The sequence below is a fragment of the Mycteria americana genome, chromosome 2 (genome assembly GCF_035582795.1).
Source record: "Mycteria americana isolate JAX WOST 10 ecotype Jacksonville Zoo and Gardens chromosome 2, USCA_MyAme_1.0, whole genome shotgun sequence".
Classification (NCBI taxonomy): Eukaryota; Metazoa; Chordata; class Aves; order Ciconiiformes; family Ciconiidae; genus Mycteria; species Mycteria americana.
The window spans coordinates 130,056,621-130,078,429 of NC_134366.1; the positions used below are offsets into that span (position 1 = coordinate 130,056,621).

At 36.3% G+C, this 21,809-nt stretch overlaps 1 protein-coding gene across 12 annotated transcripts in view; it reads left to right on the top strand.

Annotated features, from left to right (window-relative positions):
* Positions 1–21,809, top strand: part of SNTG1 (syntrophin gamma 1) — a 348,105-nt gene that overhangs the window by 179,558 nt on the left and 146,738 nt on the right. For 4 of the 12 annotated variants that reach the window (XM_075494642.1, XM_075494639.1, XM_075494638.1 and 1 more), the window contains exons 2-3: positions 1,016–1,070; positions 11,991–12,125. In XM_075494642.1, the coding sequence (XP_075350757.1) occupies positions 1,044–1,070; positions 11,991–12,125 (162 nt within the window). In that variant the 5' untranslated portion in view covers positions 1,016–1,043. Of the gene's footprint in view, positions 1–1,015; positions 1,071–7,881; positions 7,987–11,990; positions 12,126–21,809 lie in introns of those variants that run through there. The other 8 variants (XM_075494644.1, XM_075494645.1, XM_075494646.1 and 5 more) reach the window with 3 other exon arrangements.

Sequence of the window (21,809 nt, forward strand, 5' to 3'; positions counted from 1 at the left end):
AAATTTTTGTACTATGTGAGTTATAGTTTTTAAATTTTATTTTAAACAGGCTAATGGGGCAAATTTTGTGTTGGAGCTTTGAGTACTATATACAAATAATTGTAAGCACATAATTAACAGAGAATAGCAAAATAATGCTTGATGGAGATGATTTTGTTACAGGTTTCCTTTCTGCAGCCATTGAATTAAATTACTGTTTTGCCCAGGAAGTGTTTCCTGGAAATGTTACTGGCTGATGCATGAGTATTTCTATTGCAGAACCAGCAGCAGGACACTGTTACTATCCTCTGATAACAGCCTGTTCCAGTGGCTTTATCTCATAAATAAATGAATGCATAAGTGTGCATTGGGATGAATACGCTTTAGGTAAAGGCTAGGCAAAGTAATAATCACAGGATTTAGTGTGACATTTTGCCAGCACTCACACATATTCCTGACTTTTCTAACATTTGGTTTTTTTCAAGTCATAAATATTTCTGCAAAGTATGCACACTCTTAAATGACACTAGCTTCCTTGGAGAGATTATGTATGTTAATAAAATGTGAGACAAAAAGTATTGACACATGATGGCTTTTAATTAGGGGAGGAAAAAAAAAAAGCCATCAGTCTTTTAGAAGAGACAGGGTATTCTGAAGAGCAACACCTAATTGTCTCCATTTATGTTACTTTCCAGTATACTCTTACTTTTGGGGGGAAAAAAAAAAAACGCAAAAAAAGAAATTTACACTTGTAATAAGTGAGTTTGAATGCCCTATGGAAAGCAAGAGGTTGTGGGAACATAAGCATTCCTTTGATTATACTCAATGAAACTGGGTTGTGTACTTTATAAGAACTAGGAACAACTTAGAACACTTTATGCTTCCTCATTCTGTTGCAACTTTGATCATTTATCTTTTTAAGCAATGACTATAACTGCACCTAACAAAAAGAAGTGCAATTGCTGAGCTCAGACAGGTAACTTTTATGTTTTGCAATACCTTTTTCATTCTAATGAAATCTTTCTCTCCATTTTAGACAAATATCACTTGCTGTGTCATAGCACATGGATTTCAGGACCGCCTGTGAAGAGGTAGGATCAGATATTTTTCTTTTCAAACAAGCGTAGAATCAAAATCAATGAACTTTTAATCCTTTTTATATGCAAAATCCCTTTTTTCAGAAATGAGATGAATTATATAATCAGATATAAGTTATTCAGCTGATCGCTTTATGGTGGCAGACAGACTTTGTAGCAGAAGATGAAAGAATTTGCCCAGGTGTATTCATCACTAACCCTCACCTCTGTCTGTTCCAATTTACCTCTTTAGGCACAATGTAGGTGCAGGTAGCTATGTTTTGTGTGAGCTTTTCTCTTAGTGAAGTGTTTATATCTGAAAGCTTGTACATGAAGAAAAACATCAATGGAGCCAGAAATCTGTATAGCACTGTTCAGCAAAATCAAGGGGGGAAATGTAGAAGTATGGGAAAATGGTGGGTGGGGAGAGAGGGAAAGCTGTGAAGATGACGAAAATTAAAAGCAATTCCATTCTGATTTGATGAGGTAAGAGTTATTTTCACTTAAAATAGGTATAGTTTCATAATGTCAATGCAAAATACTTCAGTCCTCCTCCACTAGAGATGGCGAAGCGCTTTGCTTTTTGTGTTCGCACTAACTTTGCCTTAAAGAAAGTGAATGAGATGTATTTGTAGACATTAAAAACGGCATCTTATTTAGTCAATGATTGTCTATGAACAAATTGTTTTAATGTATTTTCACAACGTCAGCAATTGAGACACAGTGAGAACCATTTACACCAAATTACATAATGATGTCAATGCATTATTATGATTAAAAAATCATGACAATTACCCATACACTGAGAATTGTAAACAATATTTAGGAAGTTATGACTGAGAGCAAGAAAACTGGCTATATCTTTAAGTGTGACCATGATCCCATGAAAATATAGAAGTGGAGGGATGGGAACAGCACTAGAACCAAGAACCAACTGCAGCTAAAACCAATTTTGACCTGAGAATCAATTGGTATAAATTAGGGGGGAGAGAAAATAAGATGGTTAAAGAACATTAAATCATGACAGCATTCTGAAAGGAGTAGTAAGGTCAAAAACTAATATTAAAGGGAAACTTGCCTTTGGCAAAGAATGCTGTGATGGATGTCCAGGATGCTATGTATCAGCCTTTAATACCTCAGAAGATCCATGCACAGTCTAAATTCTATAACAGTATATCCCAGATTATTTGCCTGGAAAAAAGCATTCCTGTTAGTTTTGAGTTTTGTTTTTTAGAATAGAATATTTTGAGTTGGAAGGGACCTACAATGATCATCTAGTCCAACTGCCTGACCACTTCAGAGCTGACCAAAAGTTAAAGCATGTTATTAAGGGCATTTTGGTTTGTGGGTTTTTGGTTTTTTTTTAAATTTCTTTTTGAATGCACTTTTTGAGGAAAAGATGCAGATATATATTCTTTTCATAGGATTTTTATGTTATTATTTAAACTGTATACCAGTATAGATTATTTAGTGGCAATTAACTTCACTCTGTGCCCAGCAGCAGTAACGACAAGAGCAGCCACAGAGTGCTGAGCTGGCATATGGGTCCTATCTTAGCCTTTACAATGCAAGTACATTGACAAATCTGTTTCATTCTGTATCTAGCTTCTAATGGGGGCATTGATTTCAAGTTGAGCTCTTTAAAAATCAGCTGCTTTGTTGGAGCTTCCATGATAGACAAGGGAAGGAAAGTATGACTCCACTCATCCTAAAAAAGATCCGTAATCTGGAGACCCTAAAGAAGCTCCTTTAGCTTTTAGATTAATAAAATTACATGAGGTGGATTCAACCCCAGTTTATCTGCTTTGTGTAAAATGAGCTTTGTGCCACAGATTCAGTGGTGTCACTTCCGAGAAATTCTGAAAACTATGATCTACATCTTTCCTCCCAAGCCAATCAGAGTTAATAAAATACAGACTTTCAACCTACTTTCATCGAATCCCTATGTCTAAATAAATAATGAGCAGCCTTATGCTTACACATAGTGTAATTTTTAACTAAAACCTCACCACTATCATTGTAAGGCATCATCTACTTTGTTTTTTGTTCAGAGGGAAATATATTGAGCTGGATCTGAAGGCCCAAGAGAGGGGAGGCTGCTGCAGCTCCGTGCCCCCAGGTCCAACCAGTAATGAGGGTGAAGATGTATGCCCAATAAGCATATGCACACAGAGCACACATATACACTACGTGTATCCATATATATATATATTCTTATGTACGTGACCAGCCACGCGGATCACACACCAACACACAGAGCACTCGCACAAACACAAACAGCACCAACAGCCTCATCCCGCTCCCCTTTCTGGCTGAGCAGGATGGAGGTCCACTCGTGAGAATATGTGTATATGTATGTACAGTGTGGATGCCTCCAGCGGCGGGGCTTAGACAGTCTGCCCAGCAGCTGCCCCTGGATCCCAGTCTTCCCAGTTGCTGGCAGCTGGGCATACAAGCTGCTGAGGCCTCAGCCCATCTCCAGCGGCTGGTACAGACGATCACACACACACATACACACAATCACACACCACAGAATCCCTCACCCAGGAAAAAAATTAGAAAGGAATTTAATAAGAGGATAGGACAGACTGCACTGATCAGGCTCAGGGCATGGCCAGGCAAGCATAGTGACCAGAAAACTATTTACATGTGACCACCCCCTTTCTATCCCCTTAACCTTCTATTTTCCCCTACTTGTTCCTCCCCAAATCACTGAATCCCATTCCCTGCCTTTGGTTCCTCCCCTAAACATCCCGTAGTAAGTCCTGTGCAATCCAAGACTGCATCCCATAATGTGTCCCACGCCCCCAGGCAGTGGGACACTGCCCTCACTCAGTCCAAAAGGTGCTCTGGCATTTTGTTATCATGATGGGTTTCACACCTGGACACTGGGGCTGAGGCTGTCCCAGGACAGCCGTGGCAGGGGACCAGACCAGTTGTCCCTTCGTCTGAGTCCTTAATTTGAGTTCCCGCCTGCCATCGTGCTCCTGTGCTCCTCTGGGCTTGTGGTGATAGGCCTTCAATAGGCTGATGTCCCCTCTGATGGAACTGGGCAGGTGTTATCTGGACTTTCCCCATCTGCCATAGTCTGTCTGTACTCCTTTGTGTGTATGCAGACAAGACTTTATCACGTAACCTAACAGTTGTGGTTTTTATCTACTCCTTGGCTTCCAGGAGGGTTCATTTTTGTTTCTCCACTGATGTGAACACTGTCCTTTGAATTGCACCATTCAAGTATTAAGTAATTACTTAATATGATAGTTCACTTGAGTTCAGTATGAGGTGTAATCATCCATTCTGTCAGGCATTTCAATTCCCAATATATACCTTTCAGCTATTGCTTTTAACACAGTTTTCTTAATACCTTAAAATTTGCCAGACTTGTCACCAAGACCTCATCTAGTACTTGAGCTTCTTATGAAAGTGACAATAGCGACTAAAGAAAATACCACTGTGGCACTACCTCCTTAATTAACTTGTGGTTCTATTCCATTGGCATGTCTTCAACAACAACTAGTCACTCCAAGCCATAGATGTTTTGGTATTAGTTTATTTATTTCAACTAATGGCATGAAACAAAGTAGCTGTAGACTTTGCTCCACATACTTTTGTTTAATTGGTTATCTAGTCAGTACCTTTACAACTTTCAGCCCTCTTTCCCCTCCATCCCCTGTTGTATCAAATTCTCAATCGTACTAGGTATCTGTGAAAAATAGTCCCTGGTCTTCTATGCCAAAATAGTTACTAGGCAGTTTTTGATAATGGCAATAAAAGCTGTCATGAGGTATCTTGGCTATTTGATCTTCCTCTTCTTTCCCTCTTTGTTTCCTTTCTTCTGAATATCTTATCACCCTTCTTTCCCCATCCTCCAGTGCTGTAACCACCACCACTGTAGAAGAACTGAGATCGCTCTCCCAAAATGATGACTGGGGCTCAGACTCTTGTTGGTACTTCCATCCCCATCCTCGCTAATGGCAGTAAATGGTTTGAACTGAGTTTCAATTAGCATAAAACCAAAATATTCCACATAGATGCAATGAGGCTAAAGCATATTTTTCATAGTGTCCATCACATATTCAGGTTTTTTTCCTTAAACTACTCTTTTCATTCTAAATAACTGCTGTTCTAATGCATTGGATGTCTCTGAGGGAACCTTAGTCTTTTATATTACTGATGCTTTCATGCATCCCTTATTTTTTCTTGTGTCTACTAGTGGGATTTGGTTTGAGATTTGGACACTGAAAGGGTCTTGTCTACTTGTAGGTACGTGCACTTTATGCACTTTGTGCCTAAGTTCCTGCTGCAGATCTGAATAGTACAGTCAGCGGAGCCCAGTGAGCAATTCAGTTCTCCCAAACCCTGCTGATGAACTGAATGGCTCTCTACGCTTTATTGCCTATAAGCATTGATTATAATGAGATCTTAAACACTTATGTAGACAGGTACAGTTTGGTGTCAATCTCAAGGTGATTCCTATGATTCTGATGATTATTTTCTCCTCTAAGCATCTTATCTGTAGGCTGTACTGGCTTTCAAGGCATCTTAAAGTAGTTTTATTCTGCAAGAAATACCTTCTGTGCTAGACAATTCAAATGGCACTACAAAAAGATGAGGTCTTACACAAATACACACATTTTTTCTAAGGGAAACTACCTGGTATCTGATGATGGGAAAGCTATAGTTAATTCTTTTTTTGTGGCTTCTCCACTTGCTAGTTGTGGGAAAATTTCCATTGTTTCATATTTAATTATTCAGGATTCCATGCTCTTTTCCCTCAATGAGCAGCAAATGTGTCCATTGTACTCGTTCTTGTACTTATTCAACAATTTCCAAACCATAAGACTATCCAGCTCTTCTTTTAGCCTTTATCCTGAGCTTTCTGAAGTTTACAAGAGCATAAATCATAGAGTCACTGGGTTCTTTAAACTCTCTCCTGTACTCACTTGACCTTATTCTATATTCTGAAAACTATCTCTTGGAAGATAACTTCAGTCTCTGACATAATACTGTCCTCTGCAGTGAAAGTACCCTTCTGATGAAATTGAAGACTTGGGATGATTATAGTGCATTAGAACATTTTCCTCTTAGACACTTTTTTTTTTTTTAAGTTGATATTTTCCATGTACTTTATGAACAAGCTGCATGAGCAGCTTTCTAACTTTTCTAACTTTTGAAATCTCCTCCTTTACTTCTGTTAGCTTGGCTTTTTTTTCCTAATATTCAATAATTCCTAATATCCTAATATTTCAAACTTATTTAAATTAGTAAGTATGCCATGCATTTTCATGCCTATAATCTATTCATCTCTTTTTACAGTACTGTCCATTGTTTCTTCAAAGGATTAGTTTGAATTTGTAAACTGTTTGTCCCCTGCTTTATGTATCCTATGAATATTCTTGCAGACTTCACAAACTTCATAATTTGATACATTCTGTTGTTCACAGGTCTACTGACCTCTATTTCAACATCCATCTTGTTGGGGGTTTTTTGCCTGCCACAGAATGTGTTTTAATTTTTAAGCAGTATTTTGACTTCCTCGTGGCTTTCTTTCATAAATCTTGTTATATACTAGTTTGGACTCTTTCTAGTTGCCTCTATGCCATTTTATGATTTACACATTTCAGCCTAAGCTGATGATTTCCTTTGTTTATAAATGCTATCAAATGGCAATGCTGGGATTTCTAATAGCTTGGGTTTGTGGGTTTTTTCTTAAATCCAGCTTCAACTCATAATTTAATCCCAAAATCCCAAAATGGAAAATGACTGGCAATTTACAATGCCTGTGAGAATGTCATGTAATAGGTGAAGTTAATTTGAAGAAACATGCATGTTCTCACAATAGCCTTCAATTTTATGTTATCTTATCTCTTGGCCTCAACTGTAATTATATAATCTAGTCCCAGTAAGCTCATTGGCAATTCAGACATCAAAACTTGTTTCCTTATAGAGTCAGAAAATGAAAGTTTTTGCTCTAAAAAAGTACCTTAGTTCAGTAGAACTCATATATATATTTATTTATATAAATATATATATATTATTCCAGATGTCTAATTTACATATTGAATTAAACAGGCTGTATGAAACAAGGAAATTCCCTGTAAGACTTTATTCTTTCGAGAAAATCCCTTATGAAGAATGCCATAGCCAAATACTTACCTGGCAAATACCTGACAAATCAAAGAAAAAGAAGGTTAAGTCCAAATTCAACATTTTCCTGTGATTCTTTCAGGTTGGTGTGTAAAATTCACATGCAGGAATGGACTTGCTATCCTTTGGATTGGAAAATGTTGGTATCTGATAGAAGAGGCTCTGAATGACAAGCTGAACACATCCCTGTGTATCTGGGCTGCATTCCAATTTTTGACAATATAAGTGTTTTTCACTTACAGTAGCAACACCTCCACAGAATGAGTAGCTGGGCCATTTAAAAAACATCCTTTATGTGGTTCTGACACATATTCCTACCTCTTGTATTCATTGCCATTACCGCCTTATACCTCTGATTCAATTTCCCTTTTTATTATTATACTTGTGATTATAAAGCAGTGACAGGAATATCTTCAAATACTCAGAGGTCAGCCTCAGTTCAAATAGGCATCCAAAAATGTAGATATTCATCTGAAGTCAACTACGTACATATTTAAGGCAGTTTCTGCAACCCATTCTTCTTACTGGTATCAGATTCTTGATAGTAGAAATAAATTTCAGGGCTTAAAACTAAATTGCAGAGGTTTCGTTTATTTTAGGACATACCAACCAAAGCAGAAACTAAAAATCCAGGCCACCTTGCATAGAAAATGTGTTGAGAGGGGGTTTTTTTTCTTCCTTTCCTCCACTGGTTCATGGACTAAACTATTCTGGAGTATCTGTTGAAGTCCTCCTACTGATGTGAAAGTAGAAGAAGCAACGCTAACCAAATTGTTTTATTACGGTAAGGCAAAAGAAATAAGTAAAATAGCATGAACAAAAAGATGCAGCCATGTCTTGAAAACTAATGAAGAGTATTTAAAATTGCCTGAAATACTGAATAAGTCTCCTCCAGAACAAAACATAGAAAAAGGTTTAGAATTTTTTTTTCTTATCATAAATGACAAGGAAAACAACAAATAGGGAAAAATGTAAACAAAAAAAATCTTCAGTAGAAAACCTGCCAGTAGCCTTATTTAGGCCAGATAAATTAAAAAATATTTATGTGGGAAGTCCTGCAGGAAATTGACTTTGAAATCAATAGGTAACTTTAAAGATGTTTCTCATACAGCATTAATTTTGGTATATGTTTGGTAGAGACTCTGCTGCTAGCATAAATGTATACACTGTAGTTTTCATATGTATTTCCTCTGAAATTAATTCTTAAATGTTTGTGAAAACCATATTGCACCAAGCCATTTATGGTTTGTAAGCGTTTCTAAATTCCTTTTAGAAGAGTTATTAGGGCCAGATCTTATACACAGCCAATATGGACAATGTGCTGTAAGTCAGGGTATAATGGACAAAGATTTTTAAATGGCCTTTTTTCACTGCCTTGTTGCTAATAATGATCTGACTGTGACCATATTCTTTGTAGAAGCAGTCTGCCTTTAGGACTCTGCCAACCTATACTGTTCTCTTATAATAATCTGAAGCAGAAAGTTCAATACAGTCTGGTGTGGCAAAGCAAAGAGGGATCAGTTTTGAGCCCCTCTTGTAGTTATATTAGTTCAAGAACTGTAAGCAGTTTCTAAACTCCTGCCAAGGACATCAGCTCTTGCCGCATCGGTGTTCTCGTCTAACTCAGCTGAAAAGGGTGTAGAATGAGATGACAGAGGCAGTACTGCGCAGGTGCAACATTCACTGCATCTGTCACAGGTACCGCTACCTTCCTTCATCACTGCCTTTGCTTGGAGTCACTGACTCCTCTCCCGTATGGAAACTCATTCTTTCACCACTGTATATTGCTTCCATATCCATTCCTTAGCCTACCTCATCCACTTCATAAACATGTGCAACTTCAAACAGTCAGTTTTCTTGCCCTCTTCACAACAGGTGCTAAACTCTATAAATAAGATGAAGTAGGATGGTATAAATGTAAGCAGGGCAATGTTCCTGGCAATTTTGGCTCAAACATACAGTTAAGGTGTATTGGCTTAACAAACTGTTATAGCTGAACTATTCTTCTCTGTCCATGTCTTCTGTAATGTGATGCAATTTATCATACATTTGAGCACAAGACGATGCCTTGCATGACCTCACACTGACAGTTACAGTAGCTCGGCTGACGTGCCGTATGCTGTTTTATTGCTGTAAGTCAGGGGTAGGGCAGAGCCCTCTGCCAGTGAAATGTAGAAGGCTTGAAGGGAAAACCTTAGCACACCCTCTCATGGAATCTTTTAAAAATTAGTAATGGGAACAAAAGCTAACATCAGCCAAAACACCACACCCCCACACCTCATCCACGCACACACATACACACCAACTAAGCTCTTCAAATGTAAGAGATGGCAGGGGTATAGGCTAAACAGATGATCTGCCTCCAACCAGAATAATTTTACTGCGGCCACATGGATGAAAAATGTTGATGTGCACAGTAATTTACATGAAAGCATATATACAGGACATCTTCCCTAAGTTCCAGCTCTGGATAAGGATGCAGGAGCTCATATCTTTATTTGATTCAGTTTACTGGATGCTTTGAAGGGTTGGGGGAGAGAAGAAAAAAGAAATTTCAGCAGACAAAAATGAAACATAATAAAATAATTAAATTCCAGTCTTTGTTCTCAAGGACTTCTCTTCAGGTTATCTAATGAAACTGAACTACATTATTCTCCTTTACGTGGTTGTTAATGATGCTTTCAGATGGGAGAGGGAAGGAGGTAGTATAATTGAAGATTTAATTTTAAACTGTATCGTAAACCAGCTTTCATAAAGCCCAACAACAGTAAAGTGGTTCATTACATTTTAGAGTGTCTGATGTAAATAAGATCCCTGAGTGTGTGTGATCAGTCTTTCCAAGGGCCAAAACATTTTGCTCTTCCCAAGTTTGGTTTCCTTGTTCAGACTGAATAAACTCAGCCCACATGCATTTAGAAACTGACTTGAAGTTGTTCAACTTCACTTGTCACTTACTGCTTACTTCACAACTCCATGGAAAGAGGAGTCGTCTTTGTAAAGCAGAAATTATAAAGAGAGGACCAGGGGAATTTAACTATTTTACATTATTTTAATGTTGTAATATTTTATGTATGACGTGAGAGGGAATTTTTCAGTGGTACTGAAGACCTAACTCCTTTGGTGATCCATTTATTTGATTTGTCTGTCCATGTCAATCAGTTTCTATCTCATCCTGCTTAAAGAAAGACACCTAAATATTAGAACAAGGCTGTATGATGTCTTCTGACCAGAGTTTCTACTGACCTCAGTGTGAGTTCAGTGTGTGGATCTCTTCATTTTTTCTTCTTCTTAGTTAGTTTAAAAATAAAAATGATGTCAGAGCCACTTTCGAAGTTATGGGTGAGTTATACGCGTTTGCTACTGGTGTCCAAGGGAAAACAATTTCCTAAGTTTGAGTGTTGAGCATGGAACAGAAGTGACAGAACAATTTGTCAGTGGAGAACATTATATAGAGCTATTTAAAGGTTGTCCTCGACCTTTCCACCTCTTTTAAAGCCTCTTGAGAGCAATTTAAACTTTTCTTCTGCCAGTTGCCTACTGTCAGTTCCATATTTGTGTTTGTTCTCTCCATGCTATGGATGTAAGGTATTATGGGGAGATCTTCCAAATCCTCTTTTAAACTCTTGTCTGAGAAAGAGCCCTCAGATTCAGCCAGGTCAACCTTGGCAGTTAAAGTTCACAGCAAGACTTTTGTTTCTTGATCTCCTCTCCAGCCAACTTTTAATAGACATTGGATTGAAATCTGACCTGAATGAAGATAATGGAAGTTTTATTATTGACACTGATGAGTCCAAGATTTTAAATACTTTTTATATATGAATTTTCTTCTGAGATACATACGTGCATACATACATATCTGTATCTATGCAAATAGGTATAGGTATAGGTATCTAATACTGGTAAATTACATGTTGTAAGGATAAATTTTTAGGTTGGTTGTAAGCAAAAATGTTCTACCAACATGACTTTTGTCCATTTATGAAGTGTTATAAAGAATGCTATTTTCGACACTGCCTTCAGGGTAAAATTATTAAATACTGCAGGTGCTTAAACGTGCAGACTGTTTCACCGCTCAAACCTCTTATGTATAATTCCCAAAAAAGTAGCACAAATACGTACTACCACAAAGGCACTGTTAAACTGTTGAAAAGTCACTTATTGAAGAATCCTACAGATTTCCTGATCTCTACCATAACTGTAAAATATAGAAGTGGAGCAAGAAGTGAGTTACTAGAGGGAGTTGCATTCTTTGATCTCTTGTCTCTTATTCTTAACTTCAGTGTCCTCATTTGAAAAGGAAAGCATAAGTCAGTGTTGTGCTCATAGATCAGGAAAAACCCATAACAGGCTCATGCAGGCTGTCAGTGCTCACATCTGGCTAGTTTGGAGGTGTTATTGTATGTATTTCTGTGGCAAAATTGGTGTAATATGTGGAACATCAGCTTTTATTGCATCTCCAAGTGAGGTGTCATCATTTAATACAAAGATGGAGAGTAAGAGTACAGCTGCTCTGAAGCAGTTTGAAAGGAGTTTCACAAATTCGTCATGGGCAGAATAGCACCTTATTATTGCAAAATCTGCCTTCGCTAGTTGCTACTGTCACCATCGTTCTCTTGTAGTCTGAGCACAGTAAATAAATACAGTGATCGCTGGTAATAGTTTGGGATATTTGTTGTTGTATTTATGGTAAATGTACCTATTTCTCAGCTATTCTGTTTCAAAATACTGCTTCTAGCAATGCAAAGTGCTAACTGAGAAAACTTTTTTTCTTTATTCCTTCCTTTGAAGACAAAGACAGGGATTTGTTTGCTGCAGGATGGTAACCAGGAGCCTTTCAAAGTGCGGCTGCACTTAGCCAAAGATATTTTGATGATCCAGGAGCAGGATGTGATCTGTGTGTCTGGTGAGCCTTTCTATTCTGGTGTAAGTAGTTTTTATTTTTTCTTTAAGATGTACTTTATACAAAGCAAAAATAATCTGTGTGTATTTGTGTGTGTGCACATGTGCACACACGTATGTATGCATTTACTTCCACAGTTTGATATTTCATTGTACACTGTTAACACTAAGTGTATTTTAATATATCCTTTTGAGAGTAAATCTTAGCAATACTCATCTAAGAAGCAGCAATAAGATAATGAATAAGTTATATGCATGACTACAGTATTGTTTCTCTGCACTCACCCTTGAATATTGGAGCCACTGAATGCGATAGGAATGACACAAGCAGTGATTTTTGCAGTGAATACAGGTACCTCAATGTACTTAAATATCTGAGTATTGTCTGTGAAGTTGATACGACACTTGATGGGTAACTGTTATGGCAGGGCTTTGCTGGTAGAGGAATTATTTGCTATCCTCTGTTCCTTTGGTTGCTTTTTATGGTTGCACAACACCAGATGTCATGCATGCTACCAGTCCACGCTGCGAGGGTCACTGGTTTTACCAGCACATCATGTTAATAAAGATGGACTTCAGCTGGAACAGTGTAACACTGTGATTTATGTATTACTGTTTTTACATGATGTGTCAGATTTCTTATTTAAGCATCATATTGAATTTTGTGGATAAGAAACTGAGCTTTCTAGACAATTATTTGGAAGATTTGTAAAATGTTATATAGAATAATATTGTAGGTTTTGGAACTATTGTAATGCTACATTTTTATTTAATTCTGTAAGATAGCTAAAAAAATAATAGAAACCATTTACTATTCATTTCTATAGGCATTTTTATAGATACTGTAATTATATTTTGTAGAGATATTTTTAAGCTTTATGGGAAACTATCATAAACATTCTGCTCTCCCTTTGAGCTAAATAAAATTATCATAGGATTTCACATTAAATCTTGTGAGGCATAGTAGTGTAATATCTGTTTATGCAAATGTTACGTGACTGCTATTATGTCTGTCTGCTTTATTAATTAATTGCTGCTGTTGCCACATCCCTCTATCTCTCAATACAAGTATAATAAAAAGATACAAAGCAGAAACCAGAAATAAATTGGTAGAATGTTAACAGTGCTAACAGTGTGGAAGATTAATGGAAAATGTATAGGAGGATCCATCTCACTGTTACGAACATCTCAACGTGAATGGTTCTCAGTTTTTCTCTGAAACAAGAGGAACACACTGCCTACACTGTCTCCATACAGGCTGGGTTTATTTGCATGACAAAATCTGACATTAGCTTTTGACAGTTTCATGCTGTACAAATACAATTTATTAATACAGGTCTGTGTGCTTTATATGGAATATAGATGCTCCTTTTACCAATCAGACTGTGCTGTTCCTCAACATACAGGACATCTAGCAGCCCAGTTAGAAAGAAATTATGAGTTCAACCTCAGGCTATAGTTGTTCAATTAGCAACACACACTGTGGCATCGTTACTCCACCAGTCACATTCTAGCATTATTTATTAAAATATTTTATCTCTCAAAAATACGACTTTCATTATTGTGCTGTAATATCTACTTCTGCTGAACTTGTTATTTAAATGTCTTCATGAAATGAGTATTTAATTTTTTTTCCATTTCACAGCAAGGATTTCTCTTTCAGTTTTGCCCTCTTCAGTTTTGCAACAGCACTGTAGAAAATAGTGGATGATTTGCTTCACCAATTACGCTCCCCCTGTCTTATTTGCATATTGAATGCATAACTCATTAACTCATTGATATTAGTGTGGTGATGAGGAGTTTCTTTTCTCTTGGTAGTGCCATTTTTAGGCTAGTGACTTTTGAGCATTTTACCCTGATTTCCTCTGGGATTAAGACTAGGTCTTGAATCACTAGGTTCTTTCCAACTAAGGATGATTGGCATTTCACAGACAGTTAACTGTCCTTTTGTCACAGGTCATTTAAATCATCTGGAATCATGTCCTTTGATTGTATAGCATGATCAGACAAGTCCCATGGGCTTCTTTTTTGTGCATTTTTTCCCTCATCTTTATTCCTGATTTATTAGGCTTCTTTTTTGTTTGTTTTTCATTTTTCTTATCTTTTACTTTGCTTGGCTGATTTTGTTGTGTTCTTTCTGTCATTCTAGATGACTGACCACATCTATTTTTCTTTTACATGCATTCTACAGAGCAAGTGTTTTCATTAGCAACTGACATTGAATGCCTCATAGAATAAACTCTAAAGAACAAAAATAAAATTTGTAACTGAGGAACAATAGCATTTTTAAATTTTACAGACAAGTAGCTGCAGTAAAAGTTTTTTCTAATCTGTTTTAATAAATAATCTTCACATAATTTGATTATAAGGTTTTACTTAATCACTTCTGCACTGTTAAGGAACGAAAGGCTATTACTATGTTTCTAGTTCAGAACAGTATCTCTTCTGTTTGTTGGGTCTGAATCAATTTGCATGCTCCTCTGTGTAGGACTGACTTTAAACAGGCACTTAACGTTCCAGTGTTATCCTGATCTGCATCCTGCAGAATAATCTAAATTAAATCAATGGCTTCTTAGGAATGAGGTGCTGCTTAATGTAAGCACATGGCATAAGGACCTAGTTCTTAATTTGGAACACTTCCTTTTTGGTGGAAAACAGTTCTAGTTTCCCAAAACTAAAGAGGTGCAAAGGAACCTTGTTTCTTCTTTCATTGTATACAGTTTGGAGTAAGAAAATAAAATGCATAAAAGATTATAACCAACATAAACAGTGTTAAACACTAAAAAAGAAAGCATCTGTGTCTTTAGTAGGCTGAACAAAATGATGGCGTTAGTGAGGATCCTGCAGCAATTGTACCTGTAGCAATTCTATAAAGCATCAAAGATCGTTCAAATGATCACAGATTAGATCTAAATTTGTGCATCAGTTGCATCAATAAGTATTACAGAGATTTCTTTATGTGTGCAACAAGAAAGACTTGCTTTCCAAGAGACAGAAACATAGTGCATTCTGCATTATGCTGCTAGTGGATATCTGATGTAGATTTGAACTCCAGTGCGAATGACCAAAAGTGTGATGAGAACATTTTGTGAAACTCAAAGCCTATAGAAGGCAGTGTCTTTGCTAATCCAAATTAAATCCTTGCCTGTAGAGAGGCATTATAGTATGGGAAGTGTATGCCTGAGTGGGGGTAGGTTGTGTTCTGAAGATATCCATGAGTCTTTCTGTGGGAAAATTGGAAGATAAGGCTGGTGACTGGTGACACTTTTTTCTCCCCAAAAGTACTGGACCCTCACAAAATATTTTTTTGTAATTGTGATATTGCCAACAGACAGTTTTCTTATAAGTGTCATAAATCTCCATGACAGTGTATTGTGGTACAGAACAGTTAGGATTTTTACTCTTTTCCTCTGAAAAAGAAATGCCCGGAAAACAGTTGAATTAAACCATGTAGGAACTTCATCAGTATCGATGGCAGAACTATGGAAGATCTTTATTTTATATTTCCTTTTAAACATATTTCTTGAATTACATGAAATTATACTCAAAAAAGTTTGCTATATGATGTTCCAGATTACAATGTGCAATAAGGCAACTCCCAGTCTTTTTAGAGGTATAGATCAATAGCCTGGACTAACAAGGATAGTGTAATAGTGACCTTGCTGAAAATTATGATGGGAAGGGGGGATAGCCTAAGATATGGCATGTCTGATCTGAAATATGACTCTTCAGTAGATTTATTCCTAGGAAAAGTTTTACTCGTTTCAATTCCAGAATCAAAATTTCTATTTTAGAGTTAATCCTCACAATTTCTATCACTTTTCATGGACATCTGAAATTCAGGTTAAAAGATTATTGTGTTTTATCAAGAAAAGTAATTTATTTGTTTAGGAAGCCGTGGGTTTTTTTCTTCTTTTCTTTAATAGATTTCTTTGCTAATCATATGCAGAAGTTTTTCTAAGAGAATATATGTTCATGTAAGATCCATAAACCAAGGATATGACAATGTACCGTCTGACAAGATGAATGATTTGAATTGGCTACTGCTCTTCTAAAAGACTGAAAATAAACTATGAGCAGCTGGCAAATTGCTAAGTTCAGCTACCAGGACAGTTTGCATTTTTATATAATTTTCTTAAAGGTTCTTTTAAAGAGTCATAGATTTTCCAAAATACTGCTAACTCACCTGATGATAATATACAGATGATTCTCATTTCTTTTGAGTAATGTAATTCTATGCTGCTGTGTATTAATGCATTATTTAATTAAACATTAATAATTTCTTTTAGCATTTTTTAAATTAAGGATCTTTTTGGGAGATTGATGTGAAGATCATTCATAATTTCAATACTAATAGAAAGTGAATGCACATTTTTGTGAATTTATAGAGCAACAGCTCTCAGAGTAGTATGGCATTTGTCCAAGGGTTTAACTGAGGTTGATACAAATGCATTTGAATGTAACCTATGGACTGTAATTGTTTTTTTGATTGAGAAAAAACCTTCATCAATAAACACCTTCTTCCAAGGTCAGAAAGTAACACTGACTTAAATTGTTGAACTGTAGCCAGACCTGATTTCTGGCATTATTAATCACGCAATCATTCTTCTTTGTCTTGTAAAGATAAGGACATACTATATCTCACTTTTAAAGTTGTCCTTTTGCAATTGTGAAATCAACTGTGTTTAAAGATTTATAACTCTATACAAAGCCCATATGGTATTACAAAAAAATAAGTTGCGTTAGAGATAGTTTTTCAACTTACAAACTTTGCACAATAGCATGTTTTTCATGATTTTTTAAATGTAAATGATAAAGGTATTATGATTAATTTGATTTGATAAAATGATTAATTTTTAAGTATAAGTTCAAATTCAGAACGTATCACTTAACTGTGACTTGCCTGAGCAACCAGATGAAGTTATTACATTTCCCTTGCTTGCACATTTTAGAGTTTTGAAGACTTCCTGAGAGTGAATTTTAAATCTCTTACACCAGATCATTCTCTTTTGAGAGTTTAAAATTTTCTTTTCATATATTTTGGTGTAGGTAAAAAAAGTTTAATTAACATTAGCAATGTTAATGAGTAGAAAATTAAATGAAAAGTGAAAAGCTTAAAATAGTAAACATATGGTTTTGATTTATTTTCTGTATTGTGTTTATTTCTGTATTTATTTACTATTTTGATTCTGATAATGTGACTGAATAGTATGAACAGTGCTGAAGTGACACTCCCTGTCGTGGAGAGAATTGCAAATATATGAACAGATCACAGAATCACAGAATCACAGAATCATATAGGTTGGAAAAGACCTTTAAGATCATCGAGTCCAACCATAAACCTAACACTACCAAGACCACCACTACACCATGTCTCTAAGCACCTCATCCAAACGTCCTTTAAATACCTCCAGGGATTGCGACTCAACCACTTCCCTGGGCAGCCTGTTCCAATGCTTGATAACCCTTTCAGTGAAGAAAAATTTCCTAATATCCAGTCTAAACCTCCCCTGGCGCAACTTGAGGCCATTTCCTCTTGTCCTATCACTTGTTACCTGGGAGAAGAGACCGACCCCCACCTCTCTACAACCTCCTGTCAGGTAGTTGTAGAGAGCGATAAGGTCTCCCCTCAGCCTCCTTTTCTCCAGGCTAAACGGTCCCAGCTCCCTCAGCCGCTCCTCATAAGACTTCTGCTCCAGACCCTTCACCAGCTTCGTTGCCCTTCTCTGGACACGCTCCAGTACCTCAATATCCCTCTTGTAGTGGGGGGCCCAAAACTGAACACAGTATTCGAGGTGCAAGATAGTTACTGTGCACAGTGTTACTGTGCACAGATAGGTCACCTGTCAAGCACTTTCCATTCTTGTTACCTTCACAAAGCTACCAGTAAGAATGGTGATTTTGTTTTTTTATCATGTTGGTATCTGTCAGCTATTCAGTGGAGTAAATCCATTTTTTCACAGAAGTCATGAAAGATCTATCAGATGGTGGTATTTTTTTTTTCCCTGCCAATCTGGACAGCTTTTAAGTGACAACCTAGAACTGACAGATGTAAATACGATTATTTAGGGACAACCTAAACCAGCTTGTTTTTCTGCAGCTACTTAAAAATAAAAAGCATAGCAATCTACTGAGGTTCAAACACAGGACTGCCATTTGTAAAGTCAAATTTGAAAGAGCAGAATAGCTTTTTGTCATTGGAAGAAGTTTTTTTCCCCCACAAAAAAAAAAAAATATTGCAAACCAGAAAACGCGTGGAGAACCCAAAGCCTTACAGCTGACGGAAATACAGAGAGTGTTCACTACCAAGCCTAGTGGGAATTCAGATCCATACTGACTTACGGTTCGTGCGTTTTTTCTCTTTTATTTCTATATTAAGCAATGCAGTAGTTTTGAAATAAATCAATCCTAGGAGCAGAATTTTTATAAGTAGGTATTTAGGTGAATGTTTCTGCTTTTAGGCATATGCTGTAGGACTGGGAACATTTTGAAGTGAGAACAGGCAAAGGGTCGAGTGCTCTTGCTCTTTCCAGTCAGTGTTAACAGTCTACACAACGCAGCTGCGTTTACCACCCTCAGTCTCCAGCACGGCTGCAGAGGAAGGAGGACTTCCAATTGACCAGGCACTCTGCCGCCATCCCTTACTGCATGAGGAACTGTAATAAGGAGACAAGCTTTGAATGTCACACGATGGAAGTTGCTAATAGATAAGCAAGTCTGCTCGCAAACCTTGTTAGCACTATTAATTCAAATTGAAAATGTGACTGACCTGTCCCCCGTGTCCTTTACACTCAGAATGAGTGTAAAGTTTGACTGCTCGTGTCAATTAATCCAAAGAAATGACAGTAAGAAAGAGCAAAGCATTACCAAAAAGAGGATATAAAATCTCCCTTCTTGGAAATGTATGAAATAAATCAATGAAAAAAAAATTCGCATGACATTTTCTTATTTCAAAATGTAGTGGGATTGCTAATAGCTGATAAACTACATGAGAGCATGGCCTTGAAGATATTAATGCATCAAATATTAACAGGTTGATCTATGAAGTTGCTGCCAATGTATTGATTATATCTTTATATTTCATTATTACATTCTAAAAATTATATTCTAACATCTTCCTCCTTTTTTCCCCTACATTTTTCCATGTTACTGTGCTATTGTAGATTCCTCTCCATGTCTATTCCTCTTTTCCCACCTACTGTTTTGTTCTGCACCCATTCAGCTTTTTTCCATGTTCTTCCATATGTATAGTACCTTGATGTCTGTTCTATCCACTGTGAAAAGAGAGGTCTTGTTTTCTATCCTAGACAAATTAATTCTTCATACTTTTACTCTTGTAAGATGAATAACCAGACACACCAGTGTCCCAAACTGAAAAATGTAATATTTATATCCTAGTAAAAAGGTTGAATAATGGAATGTTGAAGTTTCACACGTTGTTAACTCAGTTTTATGAAGAGTTTTGAAGTTTCTTCATCCTTTTGTTCAACTGCTATTTGACTACTTTCATACAGACAGATTATTAGTTCACATTAGATTACTGGTTTATATTATACAGAATAAATAATTTGAAAGTATTATTAATTAATCATTATTGTTAAGAGTCAGTTAAGCAATTATAAACTTTCTTTTACATCACATACCAGTCAGTGTAAAATATTTGAATCTTTACTATGCCCTAAGATTTAACTGTTAAAAATAATATTAACTGTTGACTAAATGTAAAGAGTTAATGATTACATAGGATTCTTTGTTTTCCTTTCCTGATTCTTTACTGTTGCTGTGTGCTCGCACAGTCATTATTCACTTCTAATCTCATGTAAGATGATGGCCGTGATCTCAAGAAGATCATATGGATTTTAAGGAGAAATGTTAATACCTGTTTGATGAAAGCCTAAAAAAAAAAATTGCTTCTATTTCACTGCATAGGTCAGAGGAAGAATTTTTTTGGCAAAACTCTTAGCTCTCTTTTCCAGTCAATGAACATATGTGTGGATGAGGAATTTTCTGAGTTAGAGGCATGGAAAATGCTGACAGCTTGGCAGCAGCTTTGAGTTTTTCAAAAAAATGATAACTCCTTTTGTTCTGTTCCAGGAAGCAGCTTCTAAAACACTGCTCTGAATCTTGCATTTAAGGATCCTAGGAGCTCTGACTTTCCCTCTGTTTGGTGTAATGTAGATAACACATGTGATAATGGAATTACAAGCTCACAGGACATTTTGTGTAGTCTCGGTGTTGAACTAAGTAGCTTTTCATCACAATCAAGTTTTATTTTGTAAAGTTGGAGATGAAGTTGCTTTTGGAATTTGTAAAACCATTGCAAATTCAATCATAGAATACTACCCTGTGCAAATAGAGTGGAAAGCAAAACTAAGTAAAATATTAATAGACAAATCTACAGCTGACACAGATTTTTGGTTAGTTTTTGTTTTAAGCAGATAGTTTGAATCAATGGAGCAGCACTATCTTTAACCTGGAACAGCATAAATGGTCAATCAGGATACTTAGAGCACTTCTTTACTGGTACAAAATGTGTTGCCTTCGAGAGCTACCACCATATTTTATTAATGAATTGTTGTAAAGCATTTTAAGAACTTAAAGCTATTAGATCAGTGAAAAGCATTTTGTTATTGTTATTGTTCATTTGAAATACTAATTAAAGGCATCAGAACAAAATAATTTGCTTCAGTTTGCTGGTCAAACTTCTTTATTTTATTGATCATTATATTAAAAATACTATTTTAATTAAAATATAGTGCTTTGCAGACAAGTTTTATTCAGTTCACCTTGACTAAAGATGACACTGAAAATGAAGCTTGGTTTGGAGCTTTTTGCAAGTCACATACAAAAAGTCACATGCAAGTCACAAAGAAAAACTTACACGCATAAAAGAGTTTTCTGGCAAAACATTTCAAAGCTGATATGTACCATCAAAATACTTATTCAAGTTACTTTGCAACTCTAAAGGGGGGGATTTGTCTTTCCAAAGTTAAATTTGACATCCTGACTCTATACTTGATGGAGGACCTAGATGATGAAGATGATTATCACCTAACTTGGGCACCTGGTTTGACTCACCTGGATTGAATGTATTTATTTTTCTTTACTGTTTACAGGAGAAAACTTGCCTTGAACAATGGCTCAGTTTCAGATGGATTAACTGTGGTTAGATGAGTCTTATTTTTCTTCTAAACTTCTGGGTAAAAAAAGAGGAGCTGATCGGAGCTGGGGTCTGATCCTAAGCCAAAATTCTGGTGTATGATATGTGTGATGCTTCTGACAGTTCTGGAAAAGCTGTTTCACTATATTGTTTATGTGAGGTTTGCAGTCGCAGACTAGGGGATTATTGATGGTTTACTAATGAAGTATATAACTCATATGTAATTGTGATTTGTATTTTTGAAGATAATTAATTGTTTGCATGTTTGTAATCGTTAGCTATCATGCTGTGAAGAATATGTAAGTCTTTACACTTAAGATACACCAAAGTAATATTTCTTTCTTTATTGTAAGACTGAGAAGTGTGTTGAATTAGCCCGGGTTAAATACAATGCAATGCCTTCATTACACATAACATATCACTCGAGTGGATCTAGTTTGCAGTATGTTTTTAAAGTTCAATTCAGTTCAGTAACAGTCCAGATCTGAAACATTTAATATCTACTCTCAATGGAAACAGAAAAGAACCTAGAAAAATACCAGATGAAA